Source organism: Excalfactoria chinensis, chromosome 2, assembly GCF_039878825.1.
Source record: "Excalfactoria chinensis isolate bCotChi1 chromosome 2, bCotChi1.hap2, whole genome shotgun sequence".
NCBI lineage: Eukaryota > Metazoa > Chordata > Aves > Galliformes > Phasianidae > Excalfactoria > Excalfactoria chinensis.
The window spans coordinates 34,393,989-34,419,363 of record NC_092826.1 but is presented as its reverse complement, the minus strand read 5'-3'; the positions used below and the strand labels follow the sequence as shown (position 1 = coordinate 34,419,363).

The 25,375-nt window shown below is 42.6% G+C and overlaps 2 protein-coding genes across 6 annotated transcripts in view; one reads left to right on the top strand and one right to left on the bottom strand.

The window, feature by feature from the left end:
- Positions 1 to 17,152, top strand: part of CLVS1 (clavesin 1) — a 115,119-nt gene extending 97,967 nt beyond the window's left edge. For both annotated transcript variants that reach the window (XM_072328558.1, XM_072328559.1), the window contains 3 exons: positions 2,454 to 2,564; positions 3,614 to 3,849; positions 15,935 to 17,152. In XM_072328558.1, the coding sequence (XP_072184659.1) occupies positions 2,454 to 2,564; positions 3,614 to 3,849; positions 15,935 to 16,022 (435 nt within the window). In that variant the 3' untranslated portion in view covers positions 16,023 to 17,152. The remainder of the gene's footprint in view (positions 1 to 2,453; positions 2,565 to 3,613; positions 3,850 to 15,934) is intronic.
- Positions 17,153 to 20,768: 3,616 nt separating this feature from the next.
- ASPH (aspartate beta-hydroxylase) overlaps positions 20,769 to 25,375 on the bottom strand; it is a 95,830-nt gene continuing 91,223 nt past the window's right edge. For all 4 annotated transcript variants that reach the window (XM_072328555.1, XM_072328553.1, XM_072328554.1 and 1 more), the window contains one exon: positions 20,769 to 21,079. In XM_072328555.1, coding sequence (XP_072184656.1) covers positions 20,929 to 21,079 — 151 coding nt within the window. In that variant the 3' untranslated portion in view covers positions 20,769 to 20,928. The remainder of the gene's footprint in view (positions 21,080 to 25,375) is intronic.

Below are 25,375 nucleotides of genomic sequence, written 5' to 3'. Positions count from 1 at the left end.
CTTTCCTATAACACTTTATCATACTGATGTACTAGACAGAATCTAGTTTATGGATGCAAGAGGCTATGTTGGGTTGATAGAAATGTCATTTTCAACATAGAAAGTACATGTTCTTCTTTTGACAACCTTTTGCAGAAGCAGCCTGCCAATTCAAACCTCCAGCTGGTTCTCTTAATTCTCAGCATTCAGACCTTTTTTGGGTAAGGTGGTATCATTAAGGCTTATATATATACTTGTAAAAAAAATATATCCCCTTGGAAATTAAGTCTGACTGTCATTTCTCTCTGAACATAGGGATTAATATAAACTGTATATCCTAGGAAGAAACAAACAAACAAACAAAGTGTTCTTTTTTTGGCTTGATATAAATCTCTGTGTCTTAAAGTCACTACCATGCCTCCCATTTCTTACTTTTCCTTTGCTTTGCTTCACATCCAGACTGCATCTACCATACTGACCTGTGCTGTTATAGTGCAAGTTGGTACAGCTATGGCAGTTCCCAAAGAGCAAACAAATCCAGAACTTCCTTAGAGCTACAGCTTGTGGGATATCAACTACTTTGATAAATATAGAATAATATTAATAAGTATGAGCACCCCAATCTCTTTGTTCTTTTTTTTAATGCTAAAAATATTCTGTGAAAAATTTCACATCTTCAGATTTTCATTCTCGTGGGAGGAAAGCAAATGACTATGTGAGCTTTGCATGAGATGGGAATTTTTGGCTTTAGTCCTGTCGAAAACACACTTTCTGCTTATCGTGCAATAGGAAGCCACTTCTGGCTTCACTTCATGGCCACACTGGCAGTCAAACACTAGGTGGGCTCAGAATAAAGGCCAGATTCTCCATTACTGTTTCTCAAGACAGCACAATTGCAGTCATGGGAATCTGCAGCAGTCCAGTAGTTCCAATTAATCAGAGTTGTGTTCCAAAATTTTAACTGATATCCCAGCAACAGCGGAAGTGCAGTTATCTTCACAGTGGATTAACACCTCTACAGATCATCTGTCCTCCTTGGAAGGGCTCCTGCCTGTGGATCTGGCTACCCACTGGCACATGGATTTCATACTGAGATTTGTAATTATTTCAGCTAAACTGACATTTTTGAGGTGTAAGAGGCTTATACTGCTGTAATACTAAAGAAAAGAGTATCACTTAATGACTTCAGCCCCTCACGCGCATTAACTGGGCGCATTTTGTATGACCGCTAGGGCAACCCACAGCCAGTGTCTGAAGAGTATAAATGGTCTTTCATATCTACCCAGGGCAAGGGTGGAGGCAGGGGAAGGTGGGGTGCTAAATCTGTGGAATAATTTGACCTTGAAGCCATGTGGAAACTACACTGAGCAGGTGTATAAGGGGATTTTCAGTATCATCTCACAAATCCTCCCCATACCCTCACCAGCTGTGCTCTGACTGTGATGCGCCAGAGAAAGCTGAGAAAAAGCCCTATGATGCCCCATGCTAACTGTGGGGGATGAACCTGCCTGAGTCTGAAAGCCATAGCGTGGTTGTATTCGCTGAGCTGCAGGGTGCACAGGAAAGATGGGGAAGGCTCCATCGGGATCTCCCTTTGCCATGCAGAGATGCTTTGGAAGTGTGCTTGCATGCAGGAGCAGCAGTCATCCCACTACTAATGAAAGCCAAAGACCCCGGGGTCTTTCCTTACTGCCTGACATTTGTTAGAGGAGAGCAGCAGTACAAAATGCCCGTCACAATACACGGTAACCTTTCAAGGCGCACCAGCAACCTCCTCTCCTATTAAGCGTGCCAAGCTGCCCGAGCGGGTGGGCTGCTGCTGCTCACACCTCCCCCGAGGACGCTACCTGCATGTTAATGTGGAAGCTGTTTGTGCAGAGCCTCACTGCCGCACTTGGCTCGGCCAGTTTCCATGGAGCCGTCATGGTGTGCTCCCGCTACACCTTCACTTATCAGCTTTTCCCACCCATCCTCCTCCCCAGAATACGCTGCTCGCTCACCCTGAAAGGTCAGCCATTGTAATGATGATTTTAGCAGGAGGGAGGCAGGGAGGCAGAAGGGTGAAAAGGTGAGCGGTGTGCAGCAGAGTGCGTGGGAACCGGGGCCTTGTCGTGCACTGCACAATGAGAAACGAGAAAGCTGCCCGTGCTCAGCCCTGCCTCCTTCCCAGCCCAGCAGTCAGGTGCCTTGATGGAGTTGAAAGCATTCGGGCAAACTGTCTGGTGTAGCCCACTTCTTACATCATCAGCAATTGAGGCGGAGGGGAGAAGGGACGGTCTGCTAAGAGAAGAAACTGATGAAACATTTCTGGGCTTGTCCCTCTTCCCACCTCCTTCCACCCGTTTCCAGAAAGCCCAGAGCTCAGCTGCTATTCCAGACAAAGACACAGTCTTCCTTCTCTGGCTTTCACCCTATTGACTGCCCGGCTAAAGCACTGCATTTATTAACTGTCTTCAATTTCTTTCTTTCTGTAGGACAGCTTTCCTGCTCGCTTTGGAGGAGTTCATTTTGTCAACCAGCCCTGGTACATCCATGCCCTGTACACGCTAATCAAACCATTCCTCAAAGACAAGACAAGAAAAAGGGTAATCACGAGGGGCTGGGGGAGGTGGGAGCTGGAGATCAGAAATAGCAGAACAGCCCCCTCCTTTCTTTGCTTCCATCTCTCTGCATTTCTCATAGGGCCACAGAGAACTGTGGCTGTTATTAAAACATACACTTTGCAATGGTCTGGGCTGAAGCAATAACTCAACCAGGGACCAGTGAGTTACCACTACAAGTACAGATCATTTTTAATGGGCTGTGCTCAGGGACAGAGAGAAGTGGTGATGTGGAGAGATTACCAGGTCTGGCTGAATCCATCTGCAGAAGGAAACTTCAGCTCAACTCCTTTGTGGGAATAAACTTAAACATTTTTAACACGGGGCTAACTCACTTATTTCTACACAAGATGTCAGTGCCTGAAGCCTGTTTGCTCACACCACCCAAACCAATGTAACATATTGTCCTGCAGGCATCTCAGCTATTTGTCCACCTAAGCTCTTAAAGACATCATTGGATGATCTCTCAGAAGGCCCCATACCTTACCTGGGGTTTGCTTGACAGATGGGATATAGGTGTTGTCACTTGGAGTGCACAGTGGCATTAGCAAGTCTGATGTGGTTGAAGCTGCACAAAATGGCTTCACAGACAGATGCATGCTGGGCAGCACCAGTCCTTGGGTTCAGGTCTGGGTGATCCTCCCTAAAGCTGAGGGCCTGTTCCTCACATTTTGTCAGTCAGCTCCGCTAGCTCCCTGCTAGTTGTAACCTCTTCCAATGGCAGAAGTCAGTCATTTCTGACCTGCTCTTCACTTTTTCCAATACACTCCTTAAGAAACTGACAGTGTCATGTGACAAAAGTAAGTGAATTTGGCTTTTCTGAAGTGCGTATGGCATCAAAATAACTCTAGCCCCCCACACAAAAGCTTATCCCTGCCTTCCCACCCACCCCAATCAGCACAAGGTGCTTCAGAAACTCCAATTGAAACTGCAGTGGGAATTGATGGCACCCTACGCTTCATTAGCGCTGCTATTATTGTACTTAATGAAGCAAGAAAGCAATGCTAACTTTGACCTTTCTCTATTTTTTAAAGATCTTTCTTCATGGCAACAACCTGAACAGCCTTCACCAGCTAATACACCCGGAATGCCTGCCCTCTGAGTTTGGGGGGACTCTTCCCCCGTACGACATGGGGACGTGGGCTCGAACGTTGCTCGGTCCTGACTACAGTGATGAGAATGAGTACACTCACACCTCATACAACGCCATGCATGTGAAGCACGCATCCTCCAGCCTGGAGCAGGAGGACTCTCCCAAACCCATGAAAAGGTTGGTGCTGCTTTGGGAATTACCTCTAGGTGGTCTCACTGGGGGTAGGCCAGGCAGGGAGGGCTGAGTAGAGGGGCTGTGGCAGAGCTGGCAAACATTGATGGTCAGGAGTGGTTCACCCTGGGCTGTGATCAGGAGAAAGCAAGGCTCTCCGTGGAACCGTAATTACTTCTCTGAATGCTGATTACTGGGAACAAAAACAAGTGGAAATTAATGAGCCCCTGCACAGAGCAGCGCGCAGAGTGTATGAGTGTGAAGCGTTCTCCTATACGGCACAGCACACCCAGCAGCATCACTGCGGTACTGTTTGCTAGGTGTTGCTGTTCCTTTCGTGCCCTCTGACCCCATCTGATAGCGTTTTACCTCCTTCGCAGCGCAGCTCCCGTACAGTGAGCACCACTGCCCTCTAAAGGAGAGCCGCCCTCAATTCATGCTCCTGCTCCTGCTCCCGTTCCTGCTCTCACCTTCCTTTCCAGCCCCGCCATCGCAGGAACACCGCTCTTCCAGCAGCCCTTCTCTTAGGTCTGGTGGTTGGGCATGCTTAAAATGACAGCTCTCAAAAATATCGCCCTTCGGCAATTTGCACTAATTGGAGGATGGGGTGAGAAAGGCTGATGCACAATACAGGTCATTGGGGCTTGTAGATTTGGGAGCATCACAGCAGGTCGCCACCAGCTGCCCCCAGAAAGCCACGGAGCAGTGACCAGTTGGATCTGTGCGTCAGGGCAACGTGCAGCTCATCTCTCTCTCCCTGCACTCCACAGAACTGCTTTCAGTGCAGATCGCAGTCAGGCTTTAACTCGCTGCTGCCACTTGATGAGCACAGCGCTCACACACAGGGCGTCACTCCATGTGACAGGCAGCGGCCATCATTTTGTCACAGCAAAATCAAAGCTGACAACACAGACAAGCCAGAATGTCATGCAATTAATTTTAAAAGTCTTTCATTGTCAGAGGAAAAAGAAATGCTGCAATGCAAAGCCTTGTATGGAAAGCACTCACACTTGCAACAGCCGTGGAGTGCTGTGGGTCCCAGTGCTCGCAGGGACAGGGTAGGACCCTTTGCAGGACTGCAGCCATGGCACAAAGGGAGGTGGCCATCTGCAAGGTCAGGAGATGATTTTAGAAAGATGCTTACTATTAAAATATATAATGTGGTTTTAAAGTATATATATCCTCACAAAAAGAAAAGCTCTGAAGTGTTAAGAGCTGTTTGCAGAATAGAGGCAAATCTTTGCTGAGCATCACATCCGAGGCTGCAAACAAGTGAGGGTCTCATGGTGCCCCTGGGGGGATCCTCAGCTTGAAAATGAGTTCAGTGCCAGAAAACCCTGCCTCAGGGCAAAGTCTTCCCTTATAATCTGTTCACTAATACAAAAGTGCATTAATACAAACATGGCAAGTGGATGAATCTAATTTGTCATGTTGCCTCTGGGCAGACTAGATCTAACTTTTAGCCTAATTTTGTTACTCAACGGGTAAGTGAACCATCTGATCTTCTACCCCATGGTCATTTCTAACTGTTAGAGGTGAAAAGTTCACTACTTCTCCAGATCTCCTCTTATGAGTATTTGCTTTGATTTTTCCTCCCCTGGAATTACTTTTTAGCCTAACTGAAGGTAAAAACTTACACTTAAAAAGCAAAATTGTGTGACTAGATATTAGATCAAATTTATATCAAAGGCCAGGTAACAGGTCTGCAGACTTCCACATTGCCTTTCTATAAACATCCCTCCCTGCCACCTAAGACTGCACAGCTCTAATGCAATGAGAGAGGAGGCTCACGCTGGATTTTAGGAGAAGTTTCTTCACAAAGAGGGTGGTTGTGCACTGGAACAGGTTCCCCATGGCAGAGGTCATGGCCTCAATCCTGCTGAAGTTCAAGGAGCATTGGACAGTGCTCTCAGTCATATGGTCTGGATTTTAGGTGGTCTTGTGTGGAGCCAGGAGCTGGACTTGATCCTGTGGGTCTCTTCCAACTCTGGATATTTTATTGTTATGTGATTCTATGAGAGTCACAGGCCATGGCTGGGAATTCTGGGAGGCTTAAACAAGGCATAAATGATTTCCTAGCATTAATCTTCTCCTCAAACATAATTCCCTCACAATTGCCCTAACACTTTTTCCCTTACAAAAGAAATATTGCACTTCCATTAAAAATCTTTCCTCCACGTGCACCACAAAAGTCTTGGGTAAAGGTGGTAATTCTGCAAGTGTTTCTATGCTGAAATGTTGGGTTTTCGTCTGAGGAACATGTCCAGGAGCCCAGCAGTTAACAATGCAGAAAACTGAGTCCTGCTGAGTAGTGAGGAGCTGAGTGGCACCACCTGTCCCATCTGGTGGCATCTACTGGGTCTAGAGTCTCTTGCTGGAAGGTGATACAAGCACATCTGAGATAGAGATGTTCCTGAGCCATTGCTGTGTTAAAGCATTCATAGTCTCAGGGCCCCACTACTACCAGCAGAGCTTGGAGTTTTGCACTGTGACCACAGAGAAATGCCTCTTTGAAGTTCAGTTCAAATAACAGCAATTTCAAACCAGAAAATGGCTAATTAACTGTGAAACCTGGCAGAACTGGGGAAAGATCCCTCTCTGAGAGACTGCCAAGGGGGTTCTGCACTGGAGAGATGTTCACCCTACTCCACAGCCCAGAGCACAACATTCTTCAATTACAGTGTCTAACAACTTGAGTGTCAGAGATGCTGAAAAATCAAGATAGAAATTACTGGAAGAAGAATATAAGGAAATGGAAGCAGAGAATTAACTAATTGTGATACTTAGTACCCACTTCATTTATTTTAGAAAATGAATCCAGAGGGGGCAGAAGGGGACAATTTAAGATGTAAGTGAACTGAATTTGTCACCTAAAAACTAAAGTAAGTTGGTCAACCTACAGATGAGGAGAATCGTATAATCATGGAATGGCTTAGGTTAGAAGAAACCATAAAAATCATCTAGTTCTAACCCACCTGCTATGGGCAGGGTAACATGTAAAAAAGCATCTGGCACTAAGAGTTGGTAAGAGGATAACAGAATTAGAACAGGGATATGCTCGTGCTCTGGCTTTGGGACTGGCAGCACTGCTTTGGTTTCAGTCACCAAGGCAGATGAACATAAATGGAAACAATTTCACCTGAGATGTGTGAGGAAGGCTAGTAGAGTGGAGAGCATGTTTTTATGGTGAGATACTATAAAAAACATGACATGTTTGTCTTACCAGAGCAAAAGTTGAAATGGAAACACTGCAGAGAATGAAAACCAAGGAGAGAGAACAACTATTCAAGGAGAATAGACCTTTAGCACAAGGCCAAGTGGGAATAAGCTGACAGAAGTATACTTTAGCTAGAAATTGGAGGAGGAGGTTTGCTTGACTTCAGAGGAGTGAGCTACTGAAGCTGTGAGATTTGGGTATGACAACCTCCCTGATGCACAAGTTAAAGGTCTGATGTGAGGTGGTTACTAGAGGTCACACAAGACTAGACTTGCCTCTCGGAGTCTCATTAGTTTCCAGTTTCTGCTTCTGTTAACAGCAATGATATGCAGTTGTTATTTTCTCACCAGCCACAGACAAGTGCGTTTTCTCCCTGCGATGTGAAATCATACAAGATTTGTTTTCAAAAAAAGAGTCCTTCCTTACTTTGGAGAATGGGTCTTTATAGATAGAGAAGGCATTGAAAATCCTTCATGAAGGAAAATGCCGTCAACTCTGACTAGATGCATGATCTTAAAAATGGTGAGATTTGACAAGTTTCTGTCATAAGGAAAACCTTTAATCAAAATCATTGCAGCTATCATTTTTTTTTTTTTTTTCACCAGTGGCCACATGAAACCCCATTGGGGAGAATTCAAAACACTGGAAATTGCACTCCCATCTGCAGAAATTATCTCACACCCTGGGAAGAATCCCAGAATCCAAGTAGTGCATGAACAGATGGGAAACAAAGCAAAACAGCTGATGACTCCAGATAATGAGTCTTAATGGCCAGGGAGAGAGAGAAAAAAAAACACACACAACAATAACAAAATCCATCCAGAATATATCTGTTTATTAAAATCCAGCTCAGAAAAGTTTGAAATGAGTAAGGTAATAAATGCAGAAGCTGGCATTCATAGAGTAGTAGCAAAATCAGTTCAATCTGAGATCTCAGCCATATCCCTTTTACAACTGTTTGAGGTGCAATGGCAAAAGACCCTTCCCCTGTCTTAAACTTCTGCATCCATGCGGGGCACCTGTCACTTGTGAGCCATGAGATTTGAGAGCAATGCAAATGGTGTGAAAATTCAGAGCACGGGGAAGGAAATCACCTCCCTTTCAGCTGCGGCCAAACCTCCTGTGAGACCTGATGGTCAGCCTTGAGCTGGTACAGCCAATGGGGAGCTCACACAAAAGGAAAGCATTTGTCTGTAGTGTGCGTGCTGGCTTTTGTTGATGAGCTGTTGTTTTTGGGAACAGCTGGAGGCTTTATCTGGGTGTGCAGACTAATGGATAGTTATAGAGTGTCGCTGAGCCCAGCAGTTAGGGACTTAGAGACTGCTCACAAACTATCACTGTGCCAACAGGGCATTTCGTCTTGGCCAGCTGAGTGAGAATAGCAAGGCAGTATCTATTTGGGCACCTAACCATGGTGAACACGTGCCATTGGAGATGCAATTTAGTGACTGGAGATGGTGCTAAGAAACTCAGTTCTTGAATAGTTTCCTACTATTATCACAAGTAAAGCACATTAGAGGCTCAGGAAATCCAGAATTAAGGTAAAACTTTTTGAATTTTAAGACAAACACATGGGTGTGAAATACACAATTAATGCATCAAGACACCATTAACTTTTCTAGCTGTAAAGTAGTTTTGAGCGCCTAAAGATGCAATGACCTGTCCTGTGGTTCATCAAAACCCCCATATGAGGCACTTTGGAAAGAGAGCTGAAAATAACTTGGGTTGCGTTACCACACATTGTTGAAATCATAATATGTAGAGATTTATGTCATAGATCAGAATGAAAGGATTTTGAAGTACAGATTAAGCTTTGCTTTTATTGCTGCCTGGTGTGGGGTTATCAAACGGACTGATTTTCAAACAGAAGTTTTGCTGAAACACATGGTTCATTCTCATAAACAGGATCCTGCTCCCAGACAGAGAGGTTCCACCACAGGTACACACCAATGTCAAGTGGAACGTTTTCAGACCCAAAAGGGGCTGGGTTTTATTTATTCAGACGAGTTCCTCCATATGCCCAGCTGGGCTGTGCAAGGCAGACCTTTCTAGCTGTTATCCTTGGTGTGACCTTAATGTGCCTTCGCCATATGTTTCTGCTTTTATGGGTCATGCTTTATGCTGGTTCACAGTCAGCGCCAATTTACTGCAGGAGCAGTAAAATACCAGCAAATAAAAATCCATATGAAAATGTGTGAAAGCTTCTCACTGCCCATGGATGGCACTTGGGTGCTCTGCTTGTAGCTGAGACACACTGTTCCACATTTGTTGGGAGAAAAGGTTAACACTCCATGCGAGATTTTTGCTCTGTTTCTCAATATGGAAGACTTACGGCATGAGATTTATACTCACTGGTTTATTAAGCACATTCCATGGGAGGTGGACAGGCACGTGGATGTGACCCCTGTCCCTGGGGTTCCCTGGGACAGGACAGGCAGTCAGCTGTTCCCCAAGGGTATCTGCAGCATGGTTTCCATATATTTGCAGCCCTCAGTTGCTAGTGTTCAGTGCAAGGGCTCACAAACACAGACTGGAGGTGGGAACTTCAGAACTGATGCCATTCAGGCTGCCTAAAATATTGCATTGTAAATTATTTCTTCAGCTAGCTATAAATTTGCCTAAAGTTTAGTAGTTTAGATTAGAGACATGACACTTAATAAAACAAATGGTTTTACACTGCTCATGTCTTTTGCTGCCTTGTGGAAATCCATATACATCTGGCTGAGTTACAAGCCTTTGAAAAGGCAATTCACATGTGCTCTGTAGAAACATATTTAATTTTGGCATTTAATGACCCCAAGGATTGCCTCACGCTTTAGCTTGGCCTCCGAGAACAAATAAACCTGTTCAGCTCTGGTTGATGGTTCAGAGCCCACAGTGTGCAGCTCCTGTCTAAGCCATGGTGTGCAAAGAACTTTTGTAATTAGAGCCTTTACTTGTGATCTCAGCTTGCCCCACTCTAGGCCAGGCTGCAGCAGCGTCCATAGTTGGGAGTAGGCATACTGTCCCCGGGCTGCATACTCCCTGCTGCAGGCAGAACTGGAGATGAAGACTCAGCAGTGAGCTTAGCTGGGAACTGGAATGACTGTGGTGAGAGTCGCAAGGCAGATGGAAAGGGCTGGAGGCAGCTGAGCCGGGAAGCACTCCTAGCAGGCAAGGGAATGGGGTTGCTTATGGGGAGGCCAACGGGACCAGGAGCAGTCCTCTGGCACAGCCCTGGAGAAGCGGGTTTGGATCAGACCTCACACAGATGGTGAGATTGCACGCTGCTGCTTCTCAGCCTGCCAAAATACAGACTCTGGGTCTAATTTCCAGAAGAATTCAGTGCTCACCTGCAGCTGCCATTAGTGGGAGGTGTGCTTTGGTTACAAGAACTGCTGCGTAATGCTGGGCACCCTGCAAAATCAGAGCCCCAGCACCGGGAAAGGGGCACACCTGGACCCTCATCTCACTCACTTCTGTCCTTCACTCACAAAATGGAAATTAAAAAAAATCTATCCTCAAAGCAGTGCTAGAATAGCAAATGAATTAGCAGTTATGAGGCACACAAGTGCTTTGCAGATGAACTTCCCGGAAAAGCTCAGGAAGGAATTAACAAAGGCTCTCTCCAGATGAGGGCTTGAATAATAGGCAGGAAACATATCACACCAAACTTCTAGAAGAAAGCACAGTAAATCACCACTTATCAGCTTGGCAGTGTCTGCCATGAGCACTGGGTGAGGAAGGGGCCCTTTGGGTCAGCACAGTGTGTGCTGCTGGGGCAGGGTCACAGTAAGAGGTTGCATCGTCCCCATACATGCAGCTGAATGTCTGCTGCTCCCACCTTCTGGGTTTTCCTCTTGTAGTTCTGCTTGAGTTTCCAGTCTAAAAGTGCCTCAGCAAGGCTGCTGTCATTTTGCAGGGACACAAAACTGGTGATGTAGGATCTGGGAGCTGCTTATAGGGCTGAACCCTCCTGTTGTTGGCTCATTGAAATGAAAGGACTGTGGTTTGGTAGCAAACTTGATTGGGGTGCTGGGAACTGGGGTCATTGGAACAATGGGAGTAGGGGACACCAGGATGGGAGCAAAAGGCAGAGTGAGGGATGAGGTGGGTGTGAAGGACTTGAGCCAAAGGAATGGAAACTGCTGGTCTAGGAGGCATGCTTAGTGGGTGTGAGGGATGAGGATCAGCAGGGAAAACATAAAGCGTGATGGGGCAGGCTGTGTGTAATATTCCTAAATTTTCTTAGCTATTTGGCCTGAATTTCTTTCGCTTGGATATCGTATTCTGCATATTTTTAGCAGCTCTTGCTGAATCTGCAGTAGATAGGTGCTGACTGCTGCTGTCCTAGTGTCTTTATTTGGTCTTTTGCTGTGTGACATGGGACTGGAAGGTAGGATGAGTAGTAGTGGAATTAAGTTGTACCAGGTTGGATATTAGGAATAAATTCTTCAAGTACTGGAACAGGCTGACCAGGAAAGTGGTGGAGACTCCGTCCCTGGAAGCGCTCAAGGATGGTATAGATGTGGCACTGAGGGATGTGGGTTAGTGGAATTGGGGGGGATGGGTTGACAGTTGAACTAGATGGTCTTAGAGGTCTTTTCCAACCATAATGACTATGTTTCTATGAGAGCAGGATTAGGACAGGAGATTTGTGCTGATTTGCCCCTTGACCCATTGTGTAGGCAGATTGCTTTGAGCCAGCTCAGCTCTGTCCCACCAGCCAGAAAAGGACTTTCTATCACTCTTACTTCATGTCAAAACATCTGAATTGTTTCTATAACAGCAAGAAAAAATAATTTTTCCCCCTAATGAAGACAAGTCCCCGGGGTGTGTTGCAGAGCATGCTTTGGGGGTGCTGGGCCCTGCACCAAAAGGAGGGAGGAAGGCAGAGAGAAGTGCCCTTCAGACCTTGTCAATATGAAAACCCAAAGGTGTGATTTTTAAAAAAGTGTTTTCTCTGCTTCTCATGTTCCATAAAGAGAATGAATAATTGGGAGATGAACAGCCCTGAGGTGCTGCTGAAATGGAAAGGGAATTAGTGGGAAATGAGCAGATGGGAGGTGAGAGGTAGATGAATAGAGTCACACAATGGGATCTGATTGATCGGCTGCAGCATGTCATGCTGAGAGCTGGAAGCTTCCTGCACTTGGGGAAAAAATAGCCACCCTCCCTCCCTCTCCACAAAAGCCTCCAAAGGAAGCACAGAACACATGGAGGGTGTCCTTGCTCCCGTAGGCTGCAGCACATCCACCTTGCTGTGATGGAAGGCACAAAGTGAGGGATCAGAGAACTGAGGGCTGCCTTTAAAAGCAATCATGTCCCAATGTGCTGGCAATTATTATTACCTCAGAGCAGGGGTTCAGTGTTTTATTTCTTATGGGAAACAAAAGCGATACCCAGCAGACGTCAGTCCCTATGAAGTGATTCACTTCATCTGTATTCTGACAAGAGCCGTCTGAAATCAATGCATCTCGAAAGCCTGCATTCAAGTTTTATTAGGGTTTTATTTTGACTGAATTTGAGGGAGTAGCATTAAAATGACCACACACACACAAAGCCATCTGCTCTCAAAGATATGGATGTACATACCAACATGCAGCGCTGTCACTTGAAATATATGGTTGGCTTGCTGGAGAAACAGCTGGATAGTGTTGATTTTCCAGTATTCCAAATATTCTTGCTGAACAGTAAAAACACCATGAAGGCTTTGATTGATGCATTAAATGGAGCACACTCAAATGATACTTATGTCTCAGAAGTGAGACTGAGAATTCATTTCTTTTTCCATTTTCATTTTGCTCTCCCAAGCAAGGCTAACTAGACTGGGAAACTAGGCTGGGAAAGTTTATGGGCATTGACTCATCTGTTCATTCCTTCAGACTTGGCTTCCAGCCCATGGTGATCTTGTATTTTTACAGGAGCCAGGTCCCCTACTTGTATTGTGTTAAAGATGGGCAGAGCAGAGACTCTGCCAGCCCAGGGACCTCATCTGTATGATACAAGCAGTTGCCTAGTTGTATTAGATTTTAACTCCAGACCAAAATATCTTCTGGACTAGTTGTTTGGAAGATTTGGTTGAGAATAGAGGAAAGCCAGAAGGTTTTGAATTCAGATATTTCATTTATAGGGCCAAAGCTGTGGCATGTGAGTACTGAAGGTAACACAGTTTGAGACAGTTGTGGCTATGATACATAGCAAACATTGCATGAGAAATAATGAAAACTGTTGTACTTGATATCAACAGATAAAAAATCATTAGAAGAGAGTAGAGATTTAGACTAGATGCAAGTTTTCCACAAAAGGAATAGTGAAGCACTGGAACAGGTTGCCCAGAGAGGTGGTAGATGCCTCATCCCTGGAGATATCCAAGATCAGGCTGGATAGGGCTCTGAGCAACCTGATCTGGGTGTAGGCATCCACTAGTTCAAAGCAGACAACTTGTAAGCTTTAACACCTTTAACACCATCTCAGCTCTAAGTATAAAAGATGTAGCATCTACTGGCATGAAAGATACAAACTAGGGGACCTTGTGCAAGGCCAGACTCCTGCCAGGCAGCCCCAGTGTGGCTGAGGACACACAACGGTCACAACCTAGGAGGGTTCCCTAGCCTGCAAGTGTAAGGATCACGGGGAACTTTCATTTGCAGGGTTCAGTAATACACAAGGAGATGGAAGATTTACTTCTATGAATTTCTTTATTACAGGATAGTGCATCAGTGAAGGAAAAAAATAGCAATACAGTTAAAATGATCAGCTTTGCTTTTAAAACACAAACCTAGATTGAGTACTACCTTTAATATAGAGCCAACATACAAAGATACTGATATTGTGTAGACTTGCATATACATCGAGAGGTGCTGCTTTCCTCAGACTAAATGTGTGCTAGATACATACAGTGAGCTGGTCTTCAAAAAGTATTTGCCATGGTCTCCATAGCAAAATGCAATTCCTGGTCAGATTGAAATGCTTTATGTAACTCTGGCCTATTGCAAATCATCTTTTCTCTCAGAGACTATAAAAAAAAGAAAAGAAAGAAAGAAAAAAAAAAAGAAAAGAGAAGAAAAGAGAAGAAAAGAGAAGAAAAGAAAAGAGAAGAAAAGAGAAGAGAAGAGAAGAGAAGAGAAAAGAAAAGAAAAGAAAAGAAAAGAAAAGAAAAGAAAAGAAAAGAAAAGAAAAGAAAAGAAAAGAAAAGAAAAGAAAAGAAAAGAAAAGAAATGATTATGCTTTCATAAAAGCTTCAGGCATAAGAAAAATAATTATACAAGTTATTCACAGTCACAGTAGTCATTGGTGATCAAGTGCTGTAGTACGACAGGACGCAATTTATTAATGGTGCTTATCAAAAGAGAAGTGATCTCTAATCTCATAAAATAGCTGATGCGTAAACTGAGGTTACCATAATGATCAAACGGGAACTACAGGCACATCCTGAAAGTAATAAGTTATCCCTAATTCTAAAAGCTATCCATGACAAAACTGGCTCTTTAAAGTGATATTATGCCACAAGCAAATACTCACTCCTGCTGCCTTTGGAAAAGTTCTCGATCCAGAGAGTGATTTTGCTCTAAAACTCATTGCTGACTACAAACTGGGAGGCAATTCTCAGCCTGAAGCAGAGAAAATGGAAGATAATGAATCTCTGCTACATACTCATCAGTTCCTCCTTCCATAGCTCAGTGGGCAAACATGTGAGCACATTGGCCTCAGAAAATGAAATCCTCTTGACTTTTCCCATTAGGTTAAACCCATTCAGCTTTTGTCGCTGCCAGAAATCCCCACGTTCCACTTTCTTACTCATTTGTTCTGTAGTTTTGTTGTTGCTGTTGTTTTGCTCATTAGAAGCAAAGGATAAACTATGTTTCCCACCTTGAAGACAGAAATGAATTTAAGATGGACTATCCCTGAACAAGATTCTCCTTCAAGGGTGTAGATGAGGAGATAAATGTCAGGAGTGGGCACACCAGAAGCTCCCTTGTTGTCACGTTAGTGCTGGTTTCTTCATTGATCTTGGGTAACGCAGGGAAGTTCTGCCCCTTAGACCTCATCAGTAAAATGTGATTTATGTACTTGCTGGTCTCAAGATTTGTAACAAGTATGAGCTGAGACTTGTTCCCGTGAGAACTTGTGTGTGTTATTTTGTTTGTGCAAAAAAAGCAGGAGCAGAGCAATGTTGTCTAGGAGGACATGAATTGCTAACAGATCCCACAGTACCTCAGGAGCTCACATTGCTGTATGCATTCAGCATTATGGGTAGTAGCTAAGCACTAAATATTTTGCCAGCACTTGAAATAAGTAGGGAGTCACTGTTTATTCAGATTTAAAGGAACGTGTCCAATTTCTTGCATAGACTCAGAAAGAAAACAGAGAATTTGTTAAGATGTGTAGAGAGAAAATCAGAAAGGCAAAAGCCCAGCTTGAACTCAGCTTGGCCGTTGGGGTAAAGAGGAACAAGAAACTAGTTTACAAATACATCAACAGTAAGAGGAGGACTAAGGAAAATCTCCATTCTTTACTGGATGAGGCTGGGAATGTGACCACTGAGGATAAGGAAAAGGCAGAGGTTCTGAATGCCTTCTTTACGTCTGTCTTTAAAGGCCCGACCAGTTATCCATAGGGCACTCCACTCTCTTTTACCTGGTAGTCTTGGCTGGGGAGCAGACTAAACGTTCAAGGAACGTTTGGATGTTGCGTTGAGGGATGTGGTTTAATGAGAACTATTGGTGTTAGTTAGTTATTATTGGATGGTTGGACTGGATGATCTTGTAGGTCTTTTCCAACCTCTATGATTCTGAGGTGAAAATGGCCAAAAGCAAAAATGATGTAGGGACTGCAGGACAGGGAGTGTTTCTGCAGCCGACCTCACTGGCACATGTCTGTTCCCCCTTTCAGGTCCCAATCAGTGGTGGAAGCTGGCATGCTGAAGCACGAGGACCTGGGGGAAAGTGAGAACACCCAGCCACTGCTGGCCCTGGACTGAGCCCCATGCGCCGACCACAGACATCCAGACCCCACCCACCCAGAAACCACCAAGCACACGATACGCATTCACACGTGTTTCGCTTGAGAACACGTCCTTCATCTTTCTTGACCAAGTAACAAGAGCCACCAGCCACTTGCCCATGCAGCCAACGCTGAACAGCCTTTCTATTGACACAGGATGTGAAGGAAGACACAGCGGGAGTCTGTTAATATGTAAAGAATTGGGTTTTCTTTCCTTTTTAGACTTCTGGCATTAAAAAATTGGAAATGTTGGGACTGCCCTCTCTTTTTAAAGAAACCAGTGTGTGTCAGTAGAATTTTTCCTGAAGCCTCCAGCTGGGACGCTCAGTTTTACAGAAGCTATCGTTAAACGTGTATTAAAGCATCTTTAAAGTCTGCACTGTTCATTGTTGCTCAGAGGGCAGAAACTGCATTATCCACAGTGTGTTTAAGATCTGCAGAAGGATTTTGTATTAAAAAAGTAAAAAATCAGTGCCAGCATAATGCCATACAACATGACACTTTGCAATTGCCTCATCCATATTGCTTTTTGGGGGGAGGGGGGCTACTTATTTCAGTATCTAGCAAAAAGGTTTCTAACTTTTGAAACCCTTTACAAAGCTGTCAGCTAAGTGGAATGAGCTGCGTGGGCAGCAGATACAGACAATTTGGAATGCAATTATTTAATTTTAATGACGTGTTTTTCCATAGGTGACTCGGGAACCCATTAGACGTGTGTGCGCGTGTGTGAGGGGGTGCCAGGGAGACCCACCGGACACATTCACCAGTGATTAATGGTTCATTCAGATTTTTCATTTAGGTCCCAACCGCAAATAAAAGCTCTGCAGAACCATTTACTCCCCTCCCCTCCTGCAGTCAGTGAAAGGTGTAGCCAGAAGGGAATGCAGACTGCAGATGCGGGCCACGGTTAAAATGAGAAAGGAAAACTTAGAAGTAATTATTCAGTACAAGCTTCTGCTAGAAGGAAATGTGGACAAACAGAAAAACTGAAATGCCAAAGATCAGTTTGTTATCTCTCTCTTTGCTCTATCTGCAAGAAGAGTCCCATCCCTTCATTGCAATGGAAATCAGATTAAAGAAATAAAAGAAAAATTGTTATCAAATTGCATGAGCAGTGACTTTATTTCCTAAAACAGTTACAACCACCATACATGCTTTTTGTCTTCAATTTAATTGCCATGCATTGACAATTACTAGAACATGTAGTTGGCACCAACGTATCAAAGATAACCACATAAACCATATATGTATAAAATGAGATGATAACTCAAAGGTTGCACAAGAGTTTTTCTTACAGCTCTGGAACATCCACCAGATTCATAAGCAATGCTCTGAAAGTGGTGGCCTAGGTCAGTTGGACATGGTCATCCCTAATAAATGGAGTAACAAAACACTGCCTTCATTCACAGCCCATTGTGCTTGCACAAGGCAGAAAGGATGCCCTACAGATCCCAGTAACACAACTGGGTTGTACCCACTTGTGTGTGTACAGGACAGTCTCATTCACAGTAAGCTTCCTCTGCAGCAGTGTGTTACTGGGGCAGGGCCTGGCCTCCACAGTAGAGATACTTTAAGGCAACAGATGTTCCCAGCAAAGCAGCATAGCAGTCAGAAAAGGCAGCAAACATTCTGAGGTTTGCAGGGACATTAAACAAACAATTGAGCCCATTTACCTTTGGGTTGTCCCCTATGGCATTATAACCTGCTACAGAAAGCTGTGACTGGACACAGCTCCACCTTCCCCACAAGGCTCATGAAGACTCTCAGACATTTGGATTGGTCACAGCAAACTTGCTTAAAGCATAATGTAAATCAAATATACATAAAACAAAACAAAACAAGGCAGACGTGGCCTACTACACTGCAGCATTAGTGAAGAAATACTTTGGTTTGCAGTTTTTCTCTGTTCATACACTTATCTCCACTGCCACTGAATCTTTGTGATGGCCCACTACTGCTCATTCAAGTACGTACTTACTACCTTACAAATGCCCTGTGCTGCAATTTCCCTCTGTAAACACAGTTAAAGAATGAAACATTTAAACTGCAATAGTGCTCAATCTGAAAAGCATTTCCATTCACTTCATCCATTGGTATTTCCAATGTGTAAAAAGCTTTTTCAACATGAAATACTGGATGGCAGAGAGGACTAACTAAAATAACATACTACTTATTCACTGCCTAATTTCTGCGTTTTGCTATATATATACTCACCATTTATGTATCGAATCCAATAAATGAATCTAACAGAAAGAGATGCTCTCAGATCAAGATACTCCTTGACAGGCAGGCAGAGAGCAGAATCACTTCAGTGCTGCAGCAGCTATTCACAAGAAACCTTGTCACATTCAAGGCACTTAAGACTTAAACGGTCAGTATGTCACTACACAGTTTAATCAACAGTGCCACTCAGGCACACACACATTCTGGGTAGATAACTTTGATCTATTTGCCAATTGCAATCTGTTTATATAAAGCTTGTGACTTCAAAGGAACAATCAGAACAACATGAATTCTTATAAATAAAGCTCCAAAGTTTTTCCCACTCCTTTAGTGTTCACTCTGTGCTATACTAAACTAAAATGCAATATTAATAAAAGCACTCCTAAGCCACTAATTGTGGTTTAAACAGTTCTCGATTACTTCATTACAAACTATGTCTTTATTTTACAGAATAGCAAAATAGCTTATAATTTGTACTGCTTGATAAGCATACGGAGATACAAAGCACAGCCCAACTCAACAACTACCAAGATTACTTTTCTTTTCCTATTGTACTATGAGTCCTTAATATAAAAAGTACATTCCTCAGTTTTATACATAATTCTCGTAAAGCCTCCAAAAGTATTTTTATATTTTCTGAAGTGTGAAACTTACAAATCCTTCTCAGTTTCCACGATTATTCACAGAGAACTGTCACCTTACAGCAGATGGTACTCTGTGTTATTGATGATACAGACAACACATTAAAGTCTAATTACCACTGCTACCTAAAACTGACTCTTGATCAGAGAGGGTTTATCAGTGTGTGTTCTATCTATTTTTTAATAGACAGGAAGGAAATCAAAGTGCACACCTCCAGAAATGTTGACAACAGCTTATGGTGCAATCGTCATGTGTTACATGGCACTACAAGATTACTTAATGAAATACAAAGTCTGCAAAGCATTCAGTTTATGGGAATGCAAGGCTGCTGCCTATATTTTGCCTAGCAAATACGGCATTCTGATTGTGCAGCACGTGCTGTTTATAGCTACAGAACTTAGGTACCATGATGTAGTCTCTGCAGTACAAAATCATGGAACATTAAGCAAATAAAACAACTGTTCAGTGTCCTTTAAACAACGAGACCAAAGCTGTGAAGACTCAATAACCCTAATGTCTCCTTGCTTAGTACCTGTCTCTCACAACCATCACTAGTGATGCCACTGCTCCTGAGGAGCTTGAGAAGACCCGAGCATCCTTAGTATACCTATCCACTCCCCGCTGGCTTTGCAGTTGAGTAGGTAACAACTGATTTCAAACATTATCTGTGCAAAATCTGGTTTATTTTGTTAGTGTTCTTAGAAGTTAACAGTGGAGGCTTCTGCACTTTCCATCTCCCATCAAACAGTGAGGAACCAGAAGACAGGCCAACTGCTTAAACATCCAGGATTAAAAATAAGGCTTTTTTAACATACAGTAAACTCTGGGTAGCAAATACAGAGTACACTGTAAATTGCACTGTGATAAGACTGCTTCAGGATTCCATTCCATCATATGTTTCAAGACAAGGAAAGCACCATTAGGTCAACTAAAGGACCATTCTAGTGCTGTGTAGGATGCTGGCAGCAAAAGATAATTCAAGTTAATAACCTGAAGCTGTTTGCTTTGCATTCTAGCAGGAAACCTGGAAGGACCTCATCCTTATGCAGCTCACCATACAGTCTTAAGAACTGAAGAGCACCATAAGAGACAAGCCTACAGAAGTCATATTCATTCAACATCTTCCAAAGTCACATAGCAAAAATGAAGTTTACCTGCTAAGAGAACTATTTTGTTTTAGAAGGACAACACTCTACTAAGAAGCAGATTATGCAAGTTTCTGTTTGCATTTCCAGGAAGGCAACAGAAGGCCGCAGTTGGCAAAATGAATCTGTTCATATGCTACTTTTGTTGTGCTACAGCACAATGTACAGCATATGCTTATCGCTAGAGATGCACTTTGTATATACATTACTTTTAAAAATAGTGGTTGATTGAAGAAGATCTGTTCATAATTGTGCTAGAAAAATACTCAGGTAGAAAAAACAACAAAACACGCAACCCATTCACATTATCTACAGTTGATAACATAGGGACATGTTTTATACCTAAAGCAGCTAACGTTACAACTGCACAATGATTATCAAAGTTGAATGGATGCATGTGTCTATAAATACCATACCTGCTGCTTCCTAGAGAGAAGCCTGGGAGGTATTTTCCAGATGTATTATTGCAAATCTTGTGCCTGAACATGGCCAGGCAGGTAGATGACTGTTTTTGAACACATCCCACAGGCATGGTAAAAACACATTCCTCAGCTTGAAAATTCAGACCTATATTGCTCCTTGACTGACAAGATTTGTATTCTCAGACTTGCAGCCAGAAAAAAACAATACATATCAGTGCTATATCAGTATGAAACAAACATGGCTTTTTTTTTTTTTTTTTTTTTTTGCTTTTTTTTTTTTTCCTGTTTTTTAAACTCAAGTCCTCTGTGATTGCAGAATGTCATTATTATCTCTTATAACCCTTACAATGCTAGCATTCTTCATATGCTGCATAAATTAATCCTGCATGTTTCTATTTGCATATTCTGACAGGTTAAAGCTCCTCTGGATCTTCACACCAGATATAATCCCTTAAATAGCAGGAAGGGTTCGTCTCTGTTGTGCTGTTAATTCAGGATGCCACACATCAACAATGAATATCAGACGATAACTTTCAGCATCCTGCCACACTTCGTGCTCAAAAGAGTCGTCGAAAATAAGAACTTTCCCTTCTTCCCAGGTTCTGCAACACAAAAAGAACACGCGTTAGTGCAGTACTGCTATACATCAGCTCTGAAGATGTTCTCCTACATGTGAGAACCATTTAAACACTATATGCTGCACAGTCAGGAATTCAGTACCTAATATTAATATACTGGATTATCAGAGATTTAATTGAAATAAACTACAGGAAGATCAGTCTAATGGAGCTTCATATTACTGAGAGATTGTTTTCTCTCCCTCTGCCTAGTTATGGCCACATGTGCCCACATACATATTCAGACATTTGAAATATTCGTTATTTATTTAATGTTAATGAGTTTAGTCCAAAAAGCTGGGAGCATTCATCAAACTCAGGGGCATAATACCGGTATAGTAATCTTCTTCCTCTTTACTAATCAGATATACACTCATTGAGTAATGGAAACTAATGGAATGATGAGCAATATAGCTTGAAAATAAATTACTTTAAAACTGCTTGGGTTTGTTTGTTTGTTTGTTTTTCTGAAAATCAGAACAACACAAATAGGTCCTGATCCTGCTTTATAATTTCAGACCATAAATCCATTCAAAGCGCGGAGTCTAAAGATTTTTCTTCACAGGAAGGTCGCAGTGATATAGCATTCTCTGAGTCATGTTATATGGTTAATGCTGAACTGAAGAAATGAGACCACATAACTCAGACCCCTTCTGCTTGCCAAGTACCACTAAGGCAGAAATCACTGAATTGGACCTACGTACTCTGAGTTACTGTTCATCATTATATGTAAAGCCAAGTTGTAACAATGGGATCTTTCTAAGATCTGTACCTCTGTTAGGCTCAAAAAGGGAAACACGACTTACACAAACCGGCTTATTTTTAAGTACCTCCATTGTTTGAAAAATTAAGAAAATGGCCAAATTTAAAAGCCACAGCAAGAGCAAATGGAGATGGGAAATATCAATGGTTTATGAATCTGCATTTCTTTCTGTTTTATGAAGTATAGAATCACAGAACAATTTAGGTCGGAAGAAACTTCAGAAAGTCATCTGCTCCAGGCCTCTGCTGAGAGCAAGACTTACTGCAAAGTTGCATGCAGTGTTGAGGCCAAATGAGATGTCTCAGGTTCTCATCTAGTGGAGTTCTTAATATCTACAGTGATGGGCATCACCTCTCTGAACCTCTTCTTTAGTGTCACATGCTCCAGTCCCTTAAGCAGCTTTTTCTTGTTCATCTTCCACAGAAGTCACTTCAACTTATCAATTACTTTCCTGCATAGAAGTGTCCCAAACCAGACACAGTACTGCAGATGCAGTGTTTGGAGTGTAGAAGAGAGGGAAAAAATTGCTCCCCTCAAACTGATTCCTACGCACTTACTAATGCAGTTCAATGTGAGGGTTAGCCTTCTACCACAAGAGCACATGTTCAACATGCCTACTAGGACTCTTAGCCCTTTTCAGTAAAGCTGCTTTCTATCCAGTCCCCACCCAGCCTATACTGTTGCAAGGTGTTATCTGTTATCAGACTGCAGGGCTTAGCTTTTGTTGAACTTCATGAAGCTTCATTTCCCCCACTTCTCCAGCCTTTTGAGATCCAGATTCATAATTTTGAAAAGAGATTTAATGCCTGCTTAATCACAGCCTTAATACTGCAAAAACCAGCATATGAGCAGAGAACATTAGAGATAATGTTATCACACTGTCACTGCCCTTCAGATCACAATCTTGCCTGCTCCACATAGACACAAGTAGCCAGTTGTGTATTACATGGTTTGCCCATCATGAAGTTAGGCAGCAGTACAAGCAAAGCAAATTTATTTTACATTGCAGCAAGACAGAAGCATTTGTTTGACTATTCACTGAGTCTCCTCTGAAGGGATATAACAGTCAGTCAAGTCAGTAACAACCAATGTTACCTCCTAAAGCCATCCTACTATGAATGCATAATCAAGTTTTTCAACAAGAAAAGCAGTTTATGAGGCTTGATGCCCTTAAAGGAAATTAGAAACTGTGAACAGCAGTGATGATAAAGAAGCAAAGATCTTGTCATCAAAGATGGAAATAAATTGCTTAGCTCATTCAGCTGCATTCATTCAAAAGGAAAACAATTTTCCATTAAAAAAAAAAAAAATAAATCAGTGAAAAATGAGATCTGGATTCCTAAGTCATCAAGGTATTTTTGAACATTAAAGTCAACAAAAGCAAAACTTAGCTATCAGCATTTATGGGGACGTCCTGCAATGCTCTGAAGGAAAGTGGAAATTGAAATAGGATTATCATTTCAACTGAAATGATAATCTAAACATATTTTAAGCAACGGTGGGCAACCAGCATAACAGTGAAAAATTCATACTGCCTCACACAAGGACATCGGCCTTGAAGGCCCACATAGTTACCTTTTGCAGGTTTTAAGTATGATCACATATATTTTCCTGCTACTGAGTCAGCTATCCAATAAGAAAAATGTTTTATGTCATACAGGCCTCAAGTCTCTGATTCTCTACTGCACTAGAATTACATTGGTATTACTCAACTCAATGCCATAATGTGGTAAAGAATCATTGGATTTTTTTGTTTTGAATATTTGAATAACACCTCACTAAGTATCCTGAAAGTATAAGCCTGGTTAAAGACAATTAAAATTCCAAGTATCCAGATGAAATAGCTTCAGAGGCTACAAGCTGTATCTATCATTTGCATCAGTCATACTGGGGATGGGCTGTTTTGCATAACAAAGAAGTCATAAAGTTGACAGAACTATTAGCCTCTTTTGCATAGATTACAAAATCCATGATTAGTATGCAAATAAGTATTTTCCAGATGTCTTCATGGTGTGAGAAACACTTCACAGTGGGACCACAGGAACAATATTACTCTGGCATGGTGCTAAGCTACTTTGGGGTAGTTTTATATCACCTGCTCAGCTCTTATGTCACCTGTCACAGGTGAGATTTTGGACCGAATTCTGCTTAAGGCTGTAATTCTGCATCTTCATTTCAAAGCTTGATAACCAGGTCTGACAGATGTTTGACTTCTGATAACTAGATATTATTTATATATTTCTGTACACTGTACTTTACACTTACACTGTCTTTCCTTCAGACTTCAAAATGCCTCAGTGACCTCAGATTACTATAGCTGTGATGAATAACAATGAGGTGGACAAGCTTCTGGTAGCAATCAAAGATTCTCCTGCACGTAACAGAGTAAATCGCGGTACTAGATAGAGATAAGTTGCCTGTCCATCAACGAATGAGTTGCGTAGTAGCACTGTTCCTCTAAACACACACTGGGTGACATAATGGGCAAAAAATTCTCTACACTGCATGCAGCAGTGGGGCAGAAAGCCAAAGAAGGATGGTATCAAAGCCCTGTCAGACCTTCATACTTGTGCCAGCTCTCCTGTTTGAAGCCACCAGCTTCCTAATGTTCTGATCCATGAGGAGAGGAGAAACTGAAAATGCTAAAGAGACGATTTCTTCCTGACATAATTTCTTTCCACAGTAGTTCACCTCTATCATCTTTTGTGGGGAAGGGGATGCAAAAGCACCTTTTCATTGCTATTAGTGGACATACTTTAAATGAAAACCCTGTCTTCAAATGTACAGATCTTGCCGAAATCAACCAAAGTTAACACATTCTGACACAAGCTGTAGTCACCTCTTGAATGTGAGTTTTACATTTCAAATGAGCAAGTCAGATGCATAAAAATGAGCCTAGTTCAGAAGCCTAGATACTGACTGAAATGCTCTGACTGCACACCAGCAACAACAGGCATTTCTCCACTCTGCTCTGACACATCCCTGATGTTGAGGGACTGTTGCTACCAAGGGGGGTAGTTAAGTTCATTTTCCACACCACTATCCCTTCTGTTCAGATTAAGGCAAAGACAAGTGGTCAGCTACAATAACGGGTGGTGAGTTGTGAACACCTGCTACATTGGAAGGGAATCAAAACCACCACTTCGTTTACACAGGCAAAGAATAGCCACCTGTGATAATGCCCTTCAGTCACCATAGACCTGAATTCACAATAATGTCCCACAGTGAAAAGAACTCACATTTTCCTGTTAATCCGTTAGCCCAGTAGGTGTCTCTACCGTCATCCCAATGTCTATCTTAAACTTGTTTTGGATATTGAACTGGAATGCTGGAAGCATGTTTGTCACAACCTAGGCAGTGTAGGTTTTATAGTTTATTTAACACTAACTGTGTCAGACTGTTATGTTGTCAGGAACAAACCTAACACATCTATAGTAACATTTTTAACACTTGAATAATTGCATCTTCAAAAATTATAACAATTTCTTTTTGCAGTTATTTTTGTATGTTCTGGAAAA